Raw genomic sequence first — 22,786 nt, 5'->3', positions numbered from 1 at the left:
GTCAGTATTCTCGTAAAATTCCTCAGTGATGGCTTCTTCTGTTCTCTTTATTTCCTTAAGTGAACATCTGTCTAATTGTTCACCTCCATTGCTTTAGTGCTTTCCTCATGCTTTCTCCGTTTCCAGACAATAAACTTTATTTTCTTCATAAGAATTCAGTCTACGCAAGGGTATTAGGCAGCTTGTTTGCACCTTTTAATTTCTGGAAGTTTTCCAGAAGGGCTTTTTGCTGTAGTTCCAATGGGTTCATCAGTGAATCATGTAACAGAATGCAGCATTGTGTTTGGGTTTTTATCCGTTACCTTCTGTTTATAAACATCTGCTTGGAAATTTTCTTTTTGAATTTTTTTAATACGTTTTACATTTTTGCATGTGGCATATGGGTAAGATATACAGTAGCTGCTATTTTTTTCAGGTGTTCAGGTAGGTACAGCCAGTATTCACCTTAAAATTAGGGAAAAGCCTAAGCCTCTTGATTAAAAAGCAAAATTTTAAGGCAGAATATGTGCCAGTTACCTAGCTATGTAACAAAATCTGTTAAATTAAAAACAATTTAATAATTGAATGACTACATATTAACACTTACGGCTGCAGAACTGCAGAAGGCATCTACAATGTCTTTCTGTCCAGTAGAGAGAGTATTACTCACAGACTTAGCATGCTGCTCCTCTTCACATACCGTTCTTTGTGCTCGGTTTTGCTTCTTTTATGAAGGGGAAAGGCAGTGGTGGTTGGGTTTTTTTCTTCCTGGCTTCCCCCTCCCTCTCTTTCCTATAAAGCATTTATACCCATCTTGCACACCTATTCTTCAGGCAAATATTTCAAGTCAAAAGTAGGTTGTTGTTAGGCTTTTCTTGCTGCTTTACTTGCTGTAATGGCAGCACTTCCTTCTTTTGTATGTACAAATACTTGTAAGAATATAATTTTTAAGGCATATTCTCCGTCCCTGTCACTATATTGTTCACTGGCAAATTATATTTAGGAAACAAGTATTCCAGTAAGTGTAATGAGAGGTGACTGTCAACTCTCCTGCTATATTGCTGCGTGAGATAATTATTTTCTGGAGTACTTCTGTTATCTAGAAATCAAATTTTACCAGAAAATTCATGTCTATTTAGTAAATAAATGTTTTTCATGTTGATGGTGGACTTCATTCACATTTACACTAAATCCATTTTCAACTTTCTTAATTATTGGAACAGCAGGACATGGCCTTATGACCCCTCCTGTCTGCGTCTGAATGCCGTCAGCTTTGTGCATCTGTAAAATCCACAGTCTACGCTTTGATCTCAGGTTTTTAGACAACCCTGGAATTACATTATGTTTTTAATCACGTGTTTGGTTTTATATCTATATTGCTGATTACAAGTAGAACAAAAAGATTCCCGAGATAGGCCACATTTTGAACAGAAATTTAATTCCAGCCTTTGTGTTCATTTTGTTCATATTTTCTTTGTCACACTATCTTTATGTCTTTAGAAAGTACAGAAAAACTTCCTCCTTTTGTGATCACAAATCACGTGGCATAATGGCAGGTTTCCATGTTCCAGTACAGTTCAAATATGCCCGGTATTTTCTTGTGCGTGCGGAAAGACTTAGTATTTTTCTTCAAGTCTATATTGTGTATATTGAGTGTATATTAAGAACCTGATCCTGCCAACCCTTATTTGTACAAGAGGTCTTTACTAATGTGATTCAGTCCTTTTATTTCACTTTCCAAAATTACATACATAACAATGTGACCAATTTCAATGTATCTCTTAGCTAGGGAATGTGAACGGTTGTGGAAAGAAAATAATTTGTATATGTGTTTATTTTTTTGAGGGTACTGTTCTGGAAGATATTTGTATTATATTGTTTAAAGCTAGGAGATGGTAACTGTGAACTGCCAATTAAAATGCCTTAAACAGCTAATTGTTCAATTCTTTCATTTCTTCGTTTGTCTCATGAATTTATTTCTACTTATGCTGAAGCATCCTGAAATTATCCATGATTAAAGAAATGATTAGTTTTAACCATATTGATATTTGTATTTTCCTGGTATTAAGAGTAGGGGGAAAGCTTTGGCAAGCTTTGATGTACTTCAAAATAGCTGCAATGCATTTTTAAACCTGCAGACGTCACTATTCTGCCAATTAATTGTGCTACACTAAATGTTCATATAGCGCTATGACCACATTTAAAATATATGTTACTTCCATCTAGTAATTATAGCACTTTGGTTTTAATCTAAAACAATTTCATCAGATTTATTTTAATATTGTTACTTCATTTTCAACATTTCGCTGAAGGAAATAGTGTGCTTTCCTTTTAACTTGTATAAGCCATGTCCTAAGACTGTCTTTAATTATTAGTTATTGTTGTTTCAATACAGATTTATGAACTATTTATTTTGTGTCATATAACATACCATTTTTAAGCAACATTTTTCAATCTGCACATAGCTTCCAGGAGGGCAAGCTGCCCAGAACATCAGTGATCTCACAGTTATTACTTTGTGTCATATATAATCTTGTTTTTTCCTGCAACAAATAAATCTTTGGGCCTCCCTGCAAAAAACATTTGTGGTTACAGTATAATAAAAATAAACCGTTTGTCGTGACTGCAGCTGACATTTATCAGCCTATTTGTGGGTGCTCTTTCTCTCTCTGTATAATACGGAACATAATTTGTCACTTTGTAAATACATTCCAGCCTAAATCCCTGCCAGCATCTGTTAGTGTTTGAAGGATTAATGCACTGCACAGTGCATGTCTGCACTTTCAGGCAACAACATAGCTTATGATTATGGATCATGAGAGAACAGGGAAAAAGGGTTCATTTTGTATTTACTTAAACATTGTTGCCCTTTTGACCATCATGCTTTTCTCATCTTGTTTGTCATCTGTCGTAGGGATGCTAACTTTCCTCTGGGTGTAAAATCTGTATGTGAAATCCTGCTGTAAGCCTTATAAATCAGTGTATGTATAGCTGTACATATATGATAACACACCTTTAATTTTATGGGTAATCAACAACAAAAATACCGTATTGCAATTGGGATGTTACTGGTTTAATCAGTTTAGAAATACTGTTTTTCCTGCCATTTCCATCAAACTCGTTACCCTGTTTGCCTCCTATATTGCATATTTCTCAGCAGCCCATAAAGTGGGTTTATTTCATCTTAAAAACATCAAATTGAGCAAGTTTTTAAAAGGAAACAAAGTCTGTAGCTTCTAAATTATCCCAGCGCTCTTTGCCTTGTTGCTGTTTTTGAAAATGTATTCTGCTATCACTTCAAATCTTGCAGAATGAAAAGAATTGAAAGCATTTGAATAGGAGGCTCTCCACAGTCAGGGTTCTGTTACATGTTCCCAGGCTCCCTCGATTATTCTGTAAACAAGAAGATATGTTTATTAGAATAGTAAACCATATAAATGTAATATATTGCCAAGATTATTTGAGATTCCCCAAGATAAATTCAAATGAGCTTTACAGGAACGGGCGTTTCGAGAGGGAAAGAAATGATCTATATCCAAGGAAAGAAAAAAATCCAGCTAAAAGTAGGCTACCAAGTAAATACCCACAGTTCATGTACATTAAGAGCTAAACAAATTCCTACTGCCAAAACCTATGGTAGATTTCTTTTTTTTTAATGCATGTAATTTCTTGTTATTGAAGCAGATGTGTACTGCCTGCAATGGAACCATGTGCATCCAGGAAAAATCAGGGACATTTGGAGCCTACAAATGGAAGTATTCTGAAATTGTAGTCTTGTAATTTCTGTGTGTGTTTTTTGTTCTCCCTGGTTAAGGGATATATAATTTTAAAAGTGTCCTTGTGAGACTGACTTCTCTTACTCTTTTTAAGCATGATTTAGGATTGCTGTGGCATAGTTTACTTCTCTGAAGATATTAATTTCAGAAAGAAATGCAGCTGGTTTTCCTTTTTTCCTTTATAATTATCTTCAGAAGATATAGAAGGCCAAACTCACAGAGATATAGATCGAAGAGTTAACTAATGTAACTATTGTGAAATAACATTGTTGCTTATTGTAATGGTATTTATTACAGAAGATTTATTTTAAAAAGATATTAAAATCTGAAAAATTAAGTAACCACAAAGAAATTAATAAGTGTGTTTTGCATTTCTTTTTATGTGTAGATATTGACTAATAGAAAGAGATACAGTTTTAACATTATTGGGGGATTTAAAATGACTGTTGTGTGACCAATAAAGCCCTTTCACATCCAACTTAAATATTTAAACTATACCTGGAGACTTTAGTCACATTGTTGTGTTTGTGACAGTGATTTTAAATGGTAGGTAAATTAAGTATTTGGAAGAAGGAAAAATATTGCCGTGAACAATGATTTGTTTAAATGCAAGGACCAAATGCCGGGTCAGTGTATGGCATTCTCAGAAATCGAACTCCTTCATATCGGGTCATCTTTGTCACTCTTCCACGTCTCTCGTCTTCAGAATTTCAATTGCTCATTTGTCACCTTTATATTTAATCTCTAGCTAAAGGAGGATCCAGACTTCTCTATTGCTTTTATAACCCAGTTGAGCTCAACAGTTAAATCTGTAGTTCAGGTGTTTGTTCTAGGCTATCATGTGCGGGGAGCTGCCACTGCAACTTTGAGACATGCATGTGCAGTACAATCCTACTGCGGCTTGAGGGCTTCAGGTTTTTCTGAGGAGGCCTCTTACCACTCTAAGGTGTAGTTGATACCAGAAGGATAAACACTGTTCTCTGCCCAACATCCATAACTGTTCTGGAGAAGGGGTAGAGACAAGGACATTATTATTAATTAATAATTAATTATTATAATTCGTCATTACAAAATGTAGGTCCGAGGATGATCAGTAATCCTATCAATTAGCAGGGTCATACTGACCCATTAGCTCTTTATATATGTGCTATTCACTTGACTTGGATGACAGCAACCCCTGCAGGAATTCCATTTTTGTGGACAAAATGAAGATCTAGTTACTTAAGCAGGAAGGACCAGGACCAGTGAAACCAATACTCTTTGGGAAAGAAAATCCTTTTCATTTCTGATTTTCATGAAGAATCACAATCTGTCCCAGCTATTTCCTTGTCCATCACGTATATGGGTTAATAAAATAATATTTAGGAAATTGGTTTGTGTCTCGTACCATCTTCTCTTGCATAAAGTTAGTGAAAATTTGAAAGTTCTGTATAGAAATTGCTGATTTTGGGGGGGAGTGGAAGAGAAAATCTAGAAAAATGACTGTAAAATTGTTCCACCACAATGTCTTCTCATGAACTCTATCAAAGTTTATCAAATGTAGCAGAAGAACATATTATTAAAGCATCTAGCACGTATGTTGGATTACTCCTCAAGCATTAGGATTCATCCATCCCATTCAGTTTCAAGAGAAGTAGCTGCACAGCATTCAGAGCACACAACAAGATGGAGCTGGCATTACATAAATACGGTTTTGCATGAAGTACCAAACGTTGACTACATTAGGGACAATAATATTTACAGTCCTAATCCTGAGTGAAAGCCTTTTTCCCTATTATGTACCTCCATAAATAGTGCATGGCACTGGCTATTGACTGTCATAAGCGATGCGTCAAATTCAGATGTGCTTCCAAAACATCCTCTACTTTGTCCTCAGCATGGAAATATGGGTTTATTTGGGCATTGCTTGTCATATGCTGAGTTTTGGTTATTTGTTTACCTATTTCAGGATAATTCCACAGACTTTTCATCATCTTTGATGTCGAATTCTTTTTTTCCTGAAGATTTTTTGTTTCTCACACTGCATATAAGAACTATTTGCATTCCAAAATGCTGTCATCAAGATTTTTCTTTATCAAATTAAACTGCTTTTCACCAATTTATTATATTTTCAGTCCCTCAAAGTCAGACGGTTTTGCTGTTGTGCTATGTATTCAGTTTTGAGTTAAGGAGTTCTAAATATTAAAGATATAGACACGATATTTTTTGAGATTAAAATTATACAGTAAATTATCTAGTGTCCACTAGGTTACATTGTAAGTAGGCCCTTACAAAATGACTTGTACTTACACAAGATACAGGGGCTACAGCATATTTATTAAGACTCTTCAACTCTGTATGAAACTGGAGCAGTCAGAAGTAATGGTGTCTGCTGAAAGATTCTTTATCATATGAATTTACTTTTAGTCATCTATTATTTATTTCAGCTATTTTATATGCCATTATAATAAATATTATGACAGAGAAAGCTTTTATGCTTCAACTTATTGTACTGCTCTTCACTTCCTTGCAATCCTTCAGGAAAATGTAGCTATGCTTTACCTATATTTAACGTAAATCATCACTTACATTTGAATGAAAAATTCACTATGAAAAAAGGCTCCTTCTTCAATACCAAGACACAAATGCACAATCATGTTTACTGCCAAACTACTCTACCACGCAGTGTTCATTTTTAAACAGTTTTTAAGCTGTAAGGTGAATACATTGCATATAGTGAAATTGCTTGCTTTCTGGATGTTTTAACTTTCTTGTTAGTTTCTGGCTCAATAAGCATTTTTCTAGCGTGAGGGCAAAATATAACCAATTGCACTTAAGCATTTTTAATACTTTTGCTCCAGTAGGGAGCAGCTTACGTACAAAACTGAACATACTGTTTTCCGGTGTTCTTTAGAGTAATGAAACTTACCTGGGGATATTAATAAAATCCTTTTATAACTGGACACAAAATTGTCAAATACAAGATAAATTTTTTTCTTTGGGCTTTTCAAAATGTTACTGTGTTGTGTTTAAAAGAGGACTTGTTAGAAACCACGGAATGATCCGCTTTCGGCTGTTCTTCAAAGACAGGGTGTTGGTGCCTAGACATTGTTAGCCTTGAAGTGCTCTTTGGGCTTCACAAAATGCAAATACTCGCCATCCCAAAAGCATTGTTTCAGTTGGTTCTAGCTGACCTTGTTTTGACAAGGTGCAGTAGACAGCAGAAGTGTGTCCACCTCTTGTGTCTGTTCTCCTTTTGGCCAGTTTGTGAAGCTGGTCTGAGTCTCGTTGTGAAAGTGGCTCTGGACACAGTTGGGACATCTGTCCCTGGGATCTGCAGCGAGGGCACCAGGTCATTTTGCACGGGCTCTCAACAGCACCACGTAGTAATGACCCTGTGATTTAGAAGTGAGCTCTTTGAATTATTCTATACTCATTCTGTTATTTAGTTTCCCCTTAAATGATGCAATTGAAAATAAAGTAGTAGAGGGAGCATTGATGTATTTTGTTGATTTAATTTTAAAAATTCTGGAGTTTTCTGCCTTAGCGTGTTGATTTTACAATGTCAGTTTTAAGACTGTCTTCTGTATTTGGGAAAGTGACAAGTCCCATTTAAGATTTCATAACATAAAATGAGGCATAATTCAATACTGAAAATATGTGAAGTGAAATGGTGAGAGACATCAGCATAACACAATTATGACACATTAGATCAGGATTTGCATCATACCATTAACAATCAGTTCTGACTGTGGATTACAATTACAGTTGCGATGCCTTTAGCAAAAATGTTTTTTAGTTTTATTTTTATTAAAAAAATGTTTACTTTTTCTATAAATACCACAGTGTGTGCTACCTAGGGAAAGAGGGAAAACATTATAACAAAGGTATTACTGAGGTACTGTAAGAAAACAAAAAACCTTCTACTTCTCATTGATTGGAGTTATTCTTACATTATTAAGAACATACCTTGCAAGTATATTGCCTTATTCATAGCTTTTTTTTAAAGAAATTGTAACGTTGAAGCAAGAGTGGGAAAATTTGGAATGAAAATTAGTTGATATTAAAGGCTTAGCATTTGATGTTCTCAAGCTATAGTAGGAATTGATGGTCTACAGAATACCTCTGTGGAGTAAGAGGTGCTTGAATCTCAGTTGACAGAGGAGAATCTGAAAGAGAAAAGTTGGGGAACTTGCCTGATCTCATGGTATGTAAACTGATTTCTTCCCCAGTTACTGTTGGAGAAAATACTCACACTTGGCTTTTTGCATGGCTTCAGAAGCAGAGGTGGCAAATTCTGATCTGAGTGCCTTGGATGTCACGTGCTCCAGTTTCTCCTGTTCGGAAAACAGAGCAAATGGGTGTCTCTGTGCTCAGTGTATATGTATATACCTTCTGTATATATGAAGGAAATACAGTCTGTTACAGTCAGGATCTTAAGCAAAAGCAGGGAGAAAGTTGGGGGAAAAAAAAAAGTATGTTGCCATTTGCCTTTGCTGACCTATTCAGTGGAAAAAATTACTACACCCATCCTTTTTTTCCTTCTCCATTTTTGCTTTTTCAGGTCATTTTAGGTACAGTTTCTTGAATTTCTTAACAAATGTTTTCTTTGTCTTTTTATATAACTGTACGTGTATCAAAGCTAAAAGAACAAAAGGTGAAGTAGTGTTAAATTGTTTGAAATAAATTATCTTACTGGCTGAAGAAAATGGGGTATGAATAGAAAGGAGGTTTCACTTAATTGATGGAACTGGTGCAGAAGAAACATAATTATAGTTTGCATATGCTGTCTAACAGTCAACCATTTATCACTTTCAATAATTTATGATTTTTAAATTTCTGATTTTTACATTTTCAATAGATTCATCCACAGATCCAGGCCAATCTTAGTCTGTTTAATTTCTATTTCTGAAAGTATTTTGGAGGCGTCATACTTTTTTTTTTTTTTTTTCCTTTGGACTTGAAATACACAAACATCTCTCTTCTGTTCTTGGAATCAGTAGCAGGAGGCTAACATGTGGCACCAAGAGGAAAAGCATTACCTGAGTAATATTGTGTGGACTAGAACCTGTGTCGCCAAAAGGACAGTAGCTAACAGCTTGTGGTATAGTCTGTTGAACTACTTGATTATTTTTATTTTTTTTTTACTCCCCTTATGTCCCTGTATTTGTAGCATTTTTGTCCTTTTACCCTTGGGAGAGACAGAATAATGTTCCAACTGAGGAAAGCAGAAGCAAAATAAACCCAACTATGCATGCTACTTCTCTGTTAAGTAAACAGCTTTGAACTGCAAAGTTGAAGAGATGCTGTTATGGAGCTCTATTGCATAATGCAAGGCAGCATCGTCTTTCTCAAGTCTCTGACCATCAAACAGAAGAAAATATTTACCCAGTGGGGCAAAATGAATTCCAGAATGATGTGCGTCTTGTGAGAGTAAAAAACCTCTTTCTAATAAAGCTGGGTTTAGCATTTTCAGACTCCTTCAATTGATACTTCTGATGGGAACTGAACCTGTCGAAATTTTAGTTGTATTTATTTTCCTGTCCTGAGAAGTCTGGCTGGAGTGGGACAAAAGGAATTTGAGTGACATTCTGTTTAAACCCAACCTGTAAGGTAATTGCAGCAGGCAGAATGGGTGCTAGCAAAATAAAAAACAGATGTAGGGAGAAAAGTACCAGATGTAATGTAACACGGAGATCAGATGAATTGCTTGAACTTGGGAGACAATGGGAGCACTCTTCTTGGCTTCCTTCTGCGCTGACATGCATGCAGCTTCCTTCCTTTTTGTTCTTCCAGAAATGCTCACTGTATAACCTTGTTACACCATAGTGCTAACAGAGCTCCTATTGCCTCTCCACTCAAATGCTGCCTTTGCATAGTACTGCTATATCTGCTCCATCTTTTCTTACTCTCTCTTGTAGCAGTGCTAATGTCCAGTCTGAACCATGACCATTGTACGCAGGTGCAGGTAGCATGGTGGAATTACATGAAGTGACCCTCTAATTTCTTTTTTCCTGAATAAGCTAAGCAGAGTGTCCTGAAAGTTCACATGTTTAGGTTGGGGAGAGTACAGGGCTTCTGCCAGCTTTCTTTTATGTACCAGAGAATTGATGTGGTGTTGGGCAGCAGTGAGGCTAAGAGCGAAGGTGAGCACAAATGCACGTTTGTAATCCCTATGGGGATCTACGTGACTTGTATGTCATGACGGTTGGTATTTTGCATCATAGATGTCTTAAAGTATAGCGTTTGTGGAAGAACTAAAGACAACTGTTGGATGTTGCAGTGCAGACACGCAGCTGCAGTCACGTCACAGCTAGTTCAGAACTGTGGCTTGAAAGAACTACAAGTCCACTTGATTCTCTGATGACTTTCACTGTAGTGATTGCAATGAAAATAGGCTTTCGGTTAATTTTGTTCTGAGATTTGGAGTGTAAGCATTTCAAAAGATCTGAGAACAGGGATCTTAAAGCTAAAAATATTGGGAAGAGTTGTTTTGGTGGTGCCTAAGGTTAGCACCTTCAGGTTAACCTGTCATTTTTGTGGGGTTGCATGTCCTCTTCTAGGTGAAAAGTTTGGTTTAAGTACAATTGCTTACAATTTCTTTAGAAGACATTACGCACTCTTATGTAAACTCTTGTATGAAAAACTGTATAGGCTGATCAGTTGTTTTCTATACTCATTTTACACTGTCTTTTATAACACCTGCTATGAACAATAGATTATTTTTGATTAATATGTGAAAGTTTGAATTTAGCTGCTTTTTATAGAGTATTTACTGAGCATTTTTTAATTACTATGGTATGTAAAAAGTACCATGCATTAAGAATAATGCTTACTCTACTTTTTATTTCATGAGGTATATGAGTTTCACTAGCTAAATGGAAGACAAAAGATACCATATTAACCTTAACACTATCTTGTCAGTTCATTGCATTATAGAAAGCTGCGTGTTGCACCGTGTACGTTTTTACCAGATCCACAAAATTGCAATGCTACTTTTGGCACTAAATGTAGTGCTCGTCCATTCTTTTTGATGATTTGTATTCACTTTGGGGTTATAATGTTAAATGAGGGAATCGGACAAGTTTCATAACACATTTGCTGTAACATGATACTGTGAACTAAACTTGCTGTTATTTATCTTTTTTATATATTTTCTCTTCTTCCAGCATAAAGCCAAGGTAGAAGCAATGACCTTAGACCTTGCTTCTCTTCAGAGTGTGCAGCACTTTGCTGAAGCATTCAAATCCAAGAATGTGTAAGTACTCAGAAAATTACATGTAATAATTTCATGTTATTTTAATGTCTTTATCAGCTGAGCACAGTTGGCAGAATTCACCATAGTTCCACTGATCAGCAGCTACAGTTAGTGAATAAACTTTTCACAGGAATTCTTTTAAATGTGAATTAAAGATCATTTGTTTTCATCTTTAAAAAATAATTACAGATCTCTTATTAATTCCACATGTAGCCCTAGCTTTAAAGGGGGCATTGATATGCCTGTGGCTATTGAAAAAGGCCAAAGCTGAACTGCATAAAAAAACAGTTCAGGCAACTTTTAATAGTTTTGCAGTGGTTTGGAAGAGGTCAGGGATGAGCAATTAGTGCACTCCTTGCCTTGCTTTCTTTTCTAACCTTCTCTCTCTCTTTTTATTTTTAAAGCATTTTAAAAAATAGCCCTATGAGCCAGACAGCTCCATTTTCCAGACCTGTATTTGGAGTAGTCCATAATTAAAAAAAATAACCAAAAAAACCCCCAAAAAACCAAAACCCAAAAAACCTCAAACAAACAAAAAAGGGGGAGAGGGAGTGATAATGGCATCACTTAACAATAGACAAATTTATATGGAGATAATCAGGTTAGCGTCCAAATGGTTTGTTTAATTTAGCTGGACGGAACAATGAATCTCTAAACTGAAGAAATGATTTGAAATCTTTAAGTGCCAAGTCTTGACGATAAATTCCACACTTTGTGCTTTTCTTCACAGCTTGACCCATTGATTGTGACTATTCAAACTTCATTTTTTTCTGCAAATATTTCTGTAACACATATACATCTTACTGTACTTCTCAAGAGAATATGGCCTCTTAGACAGCTTTGAAAATATATCGTCATAGGGAAAATATATAACAAAGAATGTTTTTTCACTTTTGAAATACTGCCAAAGCCAAATCTCACATGGACAGACAGATGACATTTTAGTACTTATAGGTCTTTTAGATTCAAAGAATTGTCAAAACTGACTTCTAACACAAGTTCCTTTACTGCCAAAATCCTTGGTAACAATATTTTCTTATCATATATCATCTTCATATATTAAAACTTGCTTGAAATAGAAAGACAAATCCTCGCAGTATCGCTGCTTTAATAGTAACTCGGTTTCATAATATAAGAACAGTAAGTGTTTTAAACTACCTTCTTCATGCTTTTAATACGCTACATTTCTTTAAAAACTGTATGGTACAGTGAAAAATTAAACCCACCCTTTTTCCAAATGCAGCTCTTAACTTGATTTGTGTGTTGCAGATCATATCATGGCTATCCCTGGCTAGTCCATTTGGTATGCATGTTTATAAATCCTTAGACGTGAACGTGCTTAAATCATTTCTTGCCAGAGAACTTAGAAAATTAGAAGATATAGAATTAGTAAAGATACAGAATCAGTAAAACCTGTTTTACTTTTGTTGGCATACCTTGTTTTACTGGTCTGTAGGTCTGTTAAGCTACATTGTCAGTGATGGACAGGTTTTACTAATGTTTCACTCTCATTTTATTTGGAAACATTTTAGTAATAGACAGCATTTATAGCATCTGCCTTGCCTTCAGATATTTCTGTCTCAAATCTGTGCTAGATATGTGTGTGTCTGGCAGGAGCACTCCAAGCATTATAGGAAAGTCTAAGGTCTGTATCTGTTGTGAGACTTGTAGGGTTTTGACCAAAATGAATTTCCAGTTATATTTTGTTTAAAGTCTGAGGCTGGATGGAAACCAGACCCCACACACTGCCTGCAGCAGGAGATGTTTTATCTGATACAGATACAGAAGAGTTACCTTACAGTCATCTGCGCTGGCAGGAGAATGGACTGGAATACCTACTAGGTCTTTCTGGCTCTGATTTTTTGTGATTTAACTATGTCTGGATATGGTCAGAAAAGCAATTATACGGCAGTAGCATCTTATTACGACAATGCTAGCCCTATGTGTTTTCCAGCCCTAATGTACACTAACTACTTTCGTCTCTATTTGTTTCACCGTAGTGTCCAGAGGCTTTTGTCAGATCAGTGATTCCTTTGCAGTAGTAGCTTTATGAGCAGTTGAAAGAAATCTTAAATGCTTCAGTGACAGGCTGAGTCTTGTTCTTTATGCTTTGGCAAGTCTGTTAGCCTAACTTTCTTAAAAGGCTTTGGTATCTCTGCTATCATGTACCTGTAGGAGAAGGCAAACTGTGATACGCTCTCCCCAGTTCCCATGAGGTAACTATAAGTCCTATTGATGAGCATAGGAAATGCATTGTGAGTATAGAGTTTTCTTTCTTACAAATTCCTTAACAATAAAGTAGTAAGAAAAGCAAATAAAGAGTTTGTTTTGGTTTGGTTTTGGTTTTGGTTTGTTTTGTTTTCTAAACAAAACTATCATTTGAGTTCTTAGTTGTAACGATCTTGGTTTCTGGGAAAAAAACTACAATAATTTTAAAGTGTGAAGGAGAAATTTTATATGAATGCACACATTTTAATAACAATCTGTATTTTTGTTTCTCACAACACATTATGTGAAGTGCCCTTTAGTATTCAGTGGTGAACATTTTAGAGTTCTGGGTGCAGATAGTTTTATTGTCTGTTTAATTTCTCCAATCCACTATTGCTTTCTGGGACATTTTGGTATTCTACAGAATCTGTTGGTCTTGGTGACACCTGATCTAATAACTGAAAATTTACAAAACAGAGAATAGATTTGCTTGTCTTCTTAAATGCTGCTTTTCTGGGACACTTCATGGCTCTAGGTACTATTTTTTGTCAGCAGATACAAGGATGTGCTCATATTCACGTCAAACCTGGGAGCCTGTTCTTCCCTGGCTGATAGCTATTGGAAAAGAGTCTTCAAGGACTGTGTTTCACATATCTCTTACTGGATGAGAAAACTAAACTGGAACTACTCCAGAGAAAGAATCCCTACATTTCATTGAGTTAAAACATCAAAACCTATTGCAGCTGGGGAAGGTGGTGGTGGTGGCATTGCAGGGAACAGAGGGAAAATTGCTGAGATTGTAAATCTTCTGCCTTAATCAAATAGCTTGTAGAGAGAAAAAAAAAGGCCTTCTTGAATGTGCTGGAGAACCTGAGAGATTGTGGAAACTACGTGAAGAACGAAGAAATGTCATCCTTTGCTCAGCAGGAATTTAACAGGGGCTGGTTGCATACAGAAAACAAATGATACAACAGAGGGAGCATTGAGAAAACCATAAATAATAAATGGGAGGAAAGAGTTACTCTGGAAAGAAACATTTAATATAAATTGGAGTAGTACTTAAGAGCTAAGAAGGCGTCCTCGTTTGAAAGTAAAAATCAATTCATCTTCAAGTTATCATACTTCTAAGAGATTTGATAGGACTCTTCTATTCCTGTTTGGATCTGTTAGGTGTTGCAGCCTTGTCCACAGATAAAATTTGGGCTCAGAGTATATAAGCACTGGTAAATTATGCCGTATTCCTAAAAATATATTCTAGAATATCCTTCATCCTCAGAAAAAAATATATTTTTGTTTGCATTAACTGTACTCTTGAGTTGATACAGCTGTTTCTCTTTCTGAGACTTTTTTTATGCATACAGTTTCAAATAAAGCTTTGGGGGAGAAAGGTTTTGCAGATTATTTTAGATCCTGCAGTTCTGTGATCACAGCAGAATATAAACTTTCCTTACGAGGAGAACGGTGCTCTCCAGTTTTTCTTGCTCCCACAGTTAGAAAGATTCTGTGGGCAGAATAAGCTAAACGTGATAACTTAGTTGGATCTCCCAAAGTCATCTTTGGGAGAAGACAGAATAAAACAATATTGCTGTTGAATGTCAGATCTACCTCTTATTTCACTGTAGCACAACCTGAACACAATGTGACTAATACATAAAATGGGAGTCTAACTAAAAGGTAGGTCTGAAGGATTTACAGAACAAATTCTTTAGAGAAAGCCAGTTCATTATGTTACAGTAATGGCAACTAATTTTAGGCTCTTCTGTAGTTTGAAATGCAATGCTGTTATTTCTGTAATTCCGCCCCCCACCCCCCGCCCCGTAGTTTCTGGCTCTTACTTAGTATTCCTGGCTTCTTGTCTGGAGATACATTCCCCACTGGATATTTCCACCAGGAGTGAGCGACCTCCGCCTTCCTTCCATGTGAAGACAGTGCTAGGATTAGGATGAGAGTAGGAAAAAGAGGTCTCAGTGCACCTCAATGGCTAGATTTGTTCAAGTTACTTCTTTTATCTCTATCTAGTCTTTTCCCTCTGCTAGTTTCCAGCTCAGGCAGTTGATTGAATGTCTCTGTTACGGAAAATCAAATAAATGATCTGTTTATAATAATGTTCTGGGCTAAGATGGATTTGGCATTAGCTGATTTTTGCAGTTGGAAGAGGCAGACCAACCAATCTTTCATATTAGGCTTTTGGAACTAAAAAACACTGAATTGAATCTCCTCTTCATTGAGCAGGTACAATGTGAGGAATTATGGTTGGTATTAATCCAGTTTATAGACAAAATGACTGCCCTCCTGTGATTGTATGTAATATAGCATTTAAATTTAGTCAGCGTCAGTGTTTGATAGTTCAGGGTCTGTAGGATTTGGTATTTGTGTAGCGGTATGGATTTGTGGATGTGATACTTCGGTATTTATTTCCCAGTTTAATTATCACATATTTGACTAAAACCTGCATACTTTAATTGGGGGGCAGCACTAATGTTTCAGTTCTAAAATTTCCAAAATAGCTACCTGTTGTCAATATTTACAATCATGTTATCATGGCATTTGCCTGATCCTCAGTATAAGAACACTTCCATGGTCAAAACAGTTAGCAGGCAGAAGTGAGCAGTAAAGTTACAGATGAAATTTTATGTGCATCTTTAGTTTTGAGTGCTGCGTAGTGCCACTTGGTTTGACTTAAAGTTATCTTCAGCCAAACAGTAAGACATCAATTTAATGTTCTCAATGTTTGAGGAAAAAAAACGAAATTATCCTGAAAAATCTTGAATTACTTCAAAATAGCGTTTGCCAACAGCTGCTACTTAGAATTTTCTGAACTGGTAGCAGCAATTCACAATTACGCAGGACTTCCATATGTAGATTTTCACCGCAGTTACTTTCCTATACTTTAAACAGGATTTTTTTTTTTTTTTTTGTGGTAAGAATTGGCACATGCTAAGAGTTGATTCACTTATGCTGTGTGTAGGAATATGGAAAAGACAGCAGTTATGAATTATGATTCCCCATTTGGAACTTTAGTCTCTTCTTATTTCCCTAACCAGACCCAAAATGGAGAGGGCCAGATTTTCAGCTGGCTTCCTTAACTGAGGCCTCAAACTCTATGAGTACATTCATTTTTCATGCTGCAAGCAGAAGCGCTCTGAAACCTTGCGGGTGCAATTAAGATTTCAGAGCCTGTTGAAAATTCGCTCCAGAATACTGTTTTTCTGCATTTTCATGTATTATAACTGACATATTGCATGTGTGTTCTGTTGGTTTTTAATTCCAATTTAACCACAATTAAATCATATACATTGCATGATAAATTCTATTCATTCATATAAATACATATGTAAAAATGAGCTCTATTTAGCAAGTTGTTGCATAGATAACTTAAAAGATCCAGAAGAAAAGAATATTGATTTAAATGAATTATTAGAATCTTAGAATCATAGAATGGTTTGGGTGGGAAGGGACCTCAAAGCCCATCTAGTTCCAACCCCCCTGCCATGGGCAGGGACACCCTCCACCAGACCAGGTTGCCCAAAGCCCCATCCAACCTGGCCTTGAACACTGCCAGGGATGGGGCAGCCACAACCTCTCTGGGCAACCTGTGCCAGTAAAGAATTTCTTCCTGAAATCTCCCCTCCTTCAGCTTAAGGCCGTTACCCCTTGCCCTATCACTCGACATCAGTGATGCCAATATGCTTAACGGTTCTGTAGTAGATGTATCTCTGTCAGAGATGATCATTGCCTCTGCGTATTGTCTTTCAAAATTTGAACATATTTTCCAACACTGTATACAAATCTGTTAACTCTTTGACATTTATAGAAATATTTTTGTGAATTAAAACTAGTAACGGTTGAACTATTTTATTTTTCTTCTCAACTTAGAATGCAGTTGGCATTCTGACAGTGCCACTGAGGCACAAACGTCTGGATAACATTGTACATTTTGAGATATCAAAAAAAATCCACATTGAATTAAGTATTGAAACATGCATAGTTCAGAAGTTACTGTTGCAGACAGCACGTATCTTAAATTTAAATAAGATCAAAGGCTGACTGCATTTGAAACATACATAATAATATTAGGGTGAAACTTTTTTTTTCTCTTTGTGGTGGTACTGTGCCTTATTAAAGCCTAGGGATTGGCTTTCTGCATAATTTTTTTTTTTTCTTCTTTCTTCTGTTTTTAAGCTCTTGTACACAATTACCCGATTGTGGTAGCATGTGTCAAGTCATGTGGATCCAAAACCAGTTTCCAGTATTTTTTAAATTAAAAATCCCTCAAGCTTAACCCCTCCTCCCTTTTACTGGAGGCAGAGATCATGACGTTTTCACCAGATCACCTTTCATTTCATCTACTGTATTGTAGAAATATCTCCTGCCTCAGAATATTTTTTTGTTTGTTCATTTTAAAGTCCATATTAAAATAAGGACAGGATTGACAGTTGACCATACCTTTACATATAGTTGCATCTGAAAAACTATTAAGTGTTTTTACATATTACTGAGAGAGAGATTTTGTTATGTGGGTGTTACATAGTTTTATGACTACAACTGTGCTAAGATTTGCAAACTTTCCACTTGTCTTTGGACACTTTGCGCTCTTTTCACTGTAACTTAACAAAGAAACCTCGATAACCCTCCAGTGGCTTTCTGCTCAGCACACTGGTTGGTCTGGTTCCCATTTTGAGCTGTGTGTCTATGTCTAAATCTAAGCTGAGTCTAAGATGGCTCATAAAGTTTTGGGGCCCTGTCTTCCTAAAAAATTTCCACAAGATGCACCAGCTGTGAAGGCTGTTTTGAGTATCTAAGAAGTAAAATATGTATGACTTAATATGCCTGATTAAAATGTATTCTATTGCAAATAAAACAAGGATTTTGCAGCATTATAGCTTAATGGGTTTTAAGAAGATCTGTGTGTTTAATTGATGTCTTCTAAAAATTCTGAAAGATAAGGCAAGAGTAACTATTTAATTACATATACATTAAAATGTATTTATTTAGTTAAAGGCTTTCTATGGGAGGTAATTAAAACACATGAAGGCAAAGTCTGCTGGCACTTGGGTATGGAAGCCTTGCTGCTGACATTAGACAGGCCATGCATATACACATGTGTCTTAATCTCAGAATCCAAAAATTTGTGTTATAGTCTGAAAAGGTTGTATTTCTTCATTAGCTGTTCCCAAGGCACCAAAAATCCCAGAGGATGTCAAAGTACATTAATTTTTATCACAACATGGAATCTTTCAGGTCTGAATGGCAGCACACAGCTGCTAGGGGCTTTCTGAACTCTATTACAGCTCTATATATCTCTAGGCAAAACAGAGGAAGGAGTTGTCATTGGCAAGTGAAATGTTCAAAATGCATGAAGTGTTTTATTGTTTGAATGATGAACCGTGGTCCCAAAAACATTCTCCAAGGAGTTAGCTGTTTTCAATGGGAAATATCACGAATATGTAATAAAAGTAGTAATTGACCTTCCTTGTGAGTTGTGGCTTTCTTTTTTTCTAACAAGTACTTACTGTGTATAAATGAAATTCGTATATTTAGAAGTTCATGCAGAAACAACAAATTATTCCATGGTTATTGCAAAACTGAATGCTCCTTTACAGCTGGCTTATGCTTATTTGTAACTCTTTGTGTATATGTGTAAATAATGATTTGCTATTGGGATTTTGAAAAAGGTACATGCGTCCACTTTGAGGTAGCGAATGTCCTTAGGTGAGCTGCCAAATGAAAATTACCAGATTCTGGATATTTTCATTGCTACTGTCTCCTAAGCATCAGGGAGATCTAAACCACAACAAAACATCTTTGCAAGGCATGGCAAGGAATGAAACAGTTCTCCTATTATTGTGCCAGGACTTGAGAAAAGGAAGAGAACGCAGCATGGAAATGCTGGAGGCGTGAAAGGATATAGAAGTTAAGTTGCAGAGCCCTATCCTATCCCTCTTCTACTCCAGCCTGGCCCCAGGACTTTCAAAATCCATACGTATGGAGGTATTTTGAGTCCCCCAGGGATACAGAATTAGCAAAGATGCAACACTTTGACAAAGGAAAAGGTCGTTTCTTGGATGGATTTTGATTTGAAATGTCGTTCAGAGGAGGCATTGAGGTGAGGGAAGAGCAGCGCTGACACCCATGGTTAATTTCAGTACCCTGAGTATACTGTGTGCCGTCAGTCAGAGGAAACTTAGGGCTAAATTATAGCTATGCAAAAGGGAATTCAGAGCTGTGGATAACAGGCCCCCAAAAGGTGAGAGTCCCTGGTGTGAACCTCATGGAAGGAAGGAACACACCACATGCTTGTGGAATATAATCCTTTCTCCTTCTCCCTCTTGCCTTGTAGTTAAAAGTTAAAAAGCAAGTATGAATACTAATCATACTTCATTTTTAAGCAATAATTTGTTATCAAAAGAAAGTGATAGACTGATGTAATGATACCAAATAAGAAAATATAGATTAAAAAGTTCCTAATTTCTCAGATTTCTAGTATCATATACCATACTTGCAGTGTATACATTAGCCAAGTGTGGGAGACAGATCATGTCACCGAAGTAAACCTCATCCCTCCTTTTCTTGTTTTGTGTGTAGTCTTTGTGAAACTCATACAAGAGTGGAAGGAGAAATCCCAGTTTGGATCATTTTTGAGAGAAGGTGCTATGGGCAGTGGCGGTTTTACTAAAGTGAGTTTGAGGTCAACATTACAAATGTTTAAAGTGCTAATGTTGAATGTTTAAAAAAGTTAAATGTTTAAATGTTTCTTTATTTAATATTGGGTCTGAATTTCTCTTCTGAAGTTCAACTTTAAACTTTTCATAATAGTTGAAATTGCTTCTGCACCCCATTAAGAGGAAAACTAGGCCTCTCAAACTCTTCTGTCCCCCTAGAGCTAAAATGACAGAATTTTTCTTCAAAGGAAAATAACTTACTAATTTCTGGAGGTGTAAGATGATGTGGGGTTTTTTGGTTGGGATTTTTTCCCCCCTGCATGTGTAAGAAAAGCTAATAAAGGGAAAACCAGGACTAATGGATGTTTTCTGTTTAGTTCTAAATCTCTTGAGACCTCTGTTCCTTCTCCAAACATTTATGAAATTGTATACCCAAGATTTTATAGAGGTAATGACTAATGATTGAGAGATGGTTGACCTGTATGGCAGTATGCAGATGATATATTATGAAGACATAGGGGCAGCTGCTCATAATAATTCCCATGTATTTGATACGAAGGAAGAAGCAGAACAGTTTCAGCCCACTCCCATTAATCTCTTGGTAGTGGAGCAGAAGCATTTGCCGATCAACAGTGTCAAATCCTGCAAAGAAATCCAGTAGGATGAATTTGAGAGAATTTTCCTTGCTTCTAGCAGGAGGTCATCCATCAGGGCTCTAAGTCCTATGTTAGTGGCTTGCCTTAAAATGAAGCCTGTCTGACAAGGATCCACAATTCTGTCAGATGACAGGGGGAAATAGGCGGTATTTTTGCTGACTTTTCAGTCAATATTTTTAAAAAAAGGGAAGCTAGACATTGAGCTTTTGTTTCCAAAATTCATTGAGTTAAGCAGTGCTTTTTTGTTTGTTTGTTTTCATCAAATAAATATTGTTGCTCAGTTTCGCATCAGTGCTGCTTATAAAACTGAGAGGGATTTCTGGAGATGGTGGTTTAACTCACCCTTTTTCTGGAGAGCCATAAGCCTAGCCCGCATGTTGGTTATTTCCTTTGTGAATACAGGCATTCCCTCACAGCAGGAAGTACCATTTTCTAACTTTGAGAGAAAGCAACATGGGTGTTCAGAGTTATGGGATGGAAAAGTTCGGTGGGCTGTGACTTTGCTTCTTTATGGAAGAGAAGTCACAACTCTCTGCCTTCTTTACTGGCCGTGACATAGGTCTACAGTTGCTTATGGGACTTTGGGGATATGGCGAGGCCTTTTCTGTTGAATTTCTGTGTAATTCCAAACAGTGTGAACTTTTCAAATCACTTGAGAAGTGCCCCAGATGGTGTGACATTCTGCTTCATGGGAAGATTTGAAAGTATTCCCTCTGCATAATTTCTGGTTAACTATTTCATTACATTTGAAATGGGAGAACACCAAAGCCAAGAACTCTGTTGACATTTTGGTGGTGTTTGTTTAACCTCCTAGTGCACAGGCTACATTTGTTGAAAAATATTATTCTTACCTTTGCAAATCATCAGTAATTAATTCCCTTGGAAATATCTACTGCTGCACACAGCCAGCTTGGGAGGCTGCTGACAGATCATAGTTTTACATCAGGTGTTAACAAATTGATTATTAAATTTCATAACTAACTGATTTATAGCAACAACTTAATTTCTGTATCTCTCTAATGTATTAACTTACTGGATTGTCAAATACTGCAGAGCAGTTGGATTGCTTTGTTGCTTCTAATGGTGAATTGAGCACAGCATATAAGAGCAGAATGACTTGCCCAGCGCAAGGATTAATGAAATATCCAGACTTGTGAAATGCACAAGAAATTAGATGGTTTTCAGCTGAGATATTCACAATTAAGAATGTCCTTGTTAATTCTACATGCTTTTTAACATTCACTAAATTGTAGCTAAACTTACCAGCACGGTGAGAGTTTTCTAGAATTGCTGTATGGCTTGCAGTAAAAGCAGTGCATTCTTAAGTCTCGGTCATGCTGTGAAGGATAAGAAACAGTCACTACATGATGATGGAGCAGCTTATGTTCAAGTCCCAGTGCATACTTAAATTGTAATGGTAGACCACGTTAGCTCACTTGGTGTGATGTAAGTCACTGACTGAGACATTTTAAGGAGACATAGGGGTAAATTTTCAAAACCTTCTGCAAGGTTTTAACTATGCAGTGTTTCCAGAAATATCAAATAGGTGTCATGGTTAGTGGGAGCAGCTTGGTAATGTCGATACCAGGAGTAAACACTAAAGAAAATTTTCCTTTGCTGCTGACATTTTTTGGTGGCCTTAGCTGTGTCTTTGATGTAGAATTACAAACTATTTTAAACCGAGAGGGGATTTTTTTTTTTTTCCTTGGACTCAGGAGGAAGCCTAATGTAGATCACAGCAACGTTTTTAATGAACTTGTGAAATCAAGGTCATAGTTCTGCTATCACTTAAAAATACTCCTGTCATAAAGCAAAGCTGTAGCGCCAGATGTGTAGTGTGAATTGTCATGTATCTTAAAAATTTTGTTCGTGCATAATGATATGTTTGGTGGTACAGAGCTCTGCACCGTTGAAATTACAATTTGTCATCTGCAGCTGAAATTCATAACTATATAGTGGCTGTTACACAGGTAATATCACTCATTTCCTGGTGTGTAAATGTCCAAGTCACAAAAACTTGGATGACAATTTTCAGTAATTTGACCTTTGTTAGCAGTCTGATGAGAGACACCAATAGCTTAACAGACATGGATCCAAATCCAAGAGGGGGTTCTTTCCAAGCTGAAATGAAGCACAACTGGAGTATCTATTGATACAACCCTTTGGGTTTCTTTTCTGTGGTGTTTTCTAGAGAAATCAGTTTTTAACCATTTAAAACCACTAATGCTAATTAAAAATAAAGAAAGGGAATCTGATATTACCTTTTCA

General features: G+C 36.4%; 1 protein-coding gene across 2 annotated transcripts in view; it reads left to right on the top strand.

The window, feature by feature from the left end:
* WWOX (WW domain containing oxidoreductase) overlaps positions 1-22,786 on the top strand; it is a 526,712-nt gene that overhangs the window by 103,454 nt on the left and 400,472 nt on the right. For both annotated transcript variants that reach the window (XM_054840346.1, XM_054840345.1), the window contains exon 6: positions 10,904-10,992. In XM_054840346.1, coding sequence (XP_054696321.1) covers positions 10,904-10,992 — 89 coding nt within the window. The remainder of the gene's footprint in view (positions 1-10,903; positions 10,993-22,786) is intronic.

This window comes from Grus americana, chromosome 13 (genome assembly GCF_028858705.1).
Source record: "Grus americana isolate bGruAme1 chromosome 13, bGruAme1.mat, whole genome shotgun sequence".
Classification (NCBI taxonomy): domain Eukaryota; kingdom Metazoa; phylum Chordata; class Aves; order Gruiformes; family Gruidae; genus Grus; species Grus americana.
Note: the sequence above shows the minus strand (reverse complement) of the source record. Positions and strands in the feature narration are given on the sequence as shown.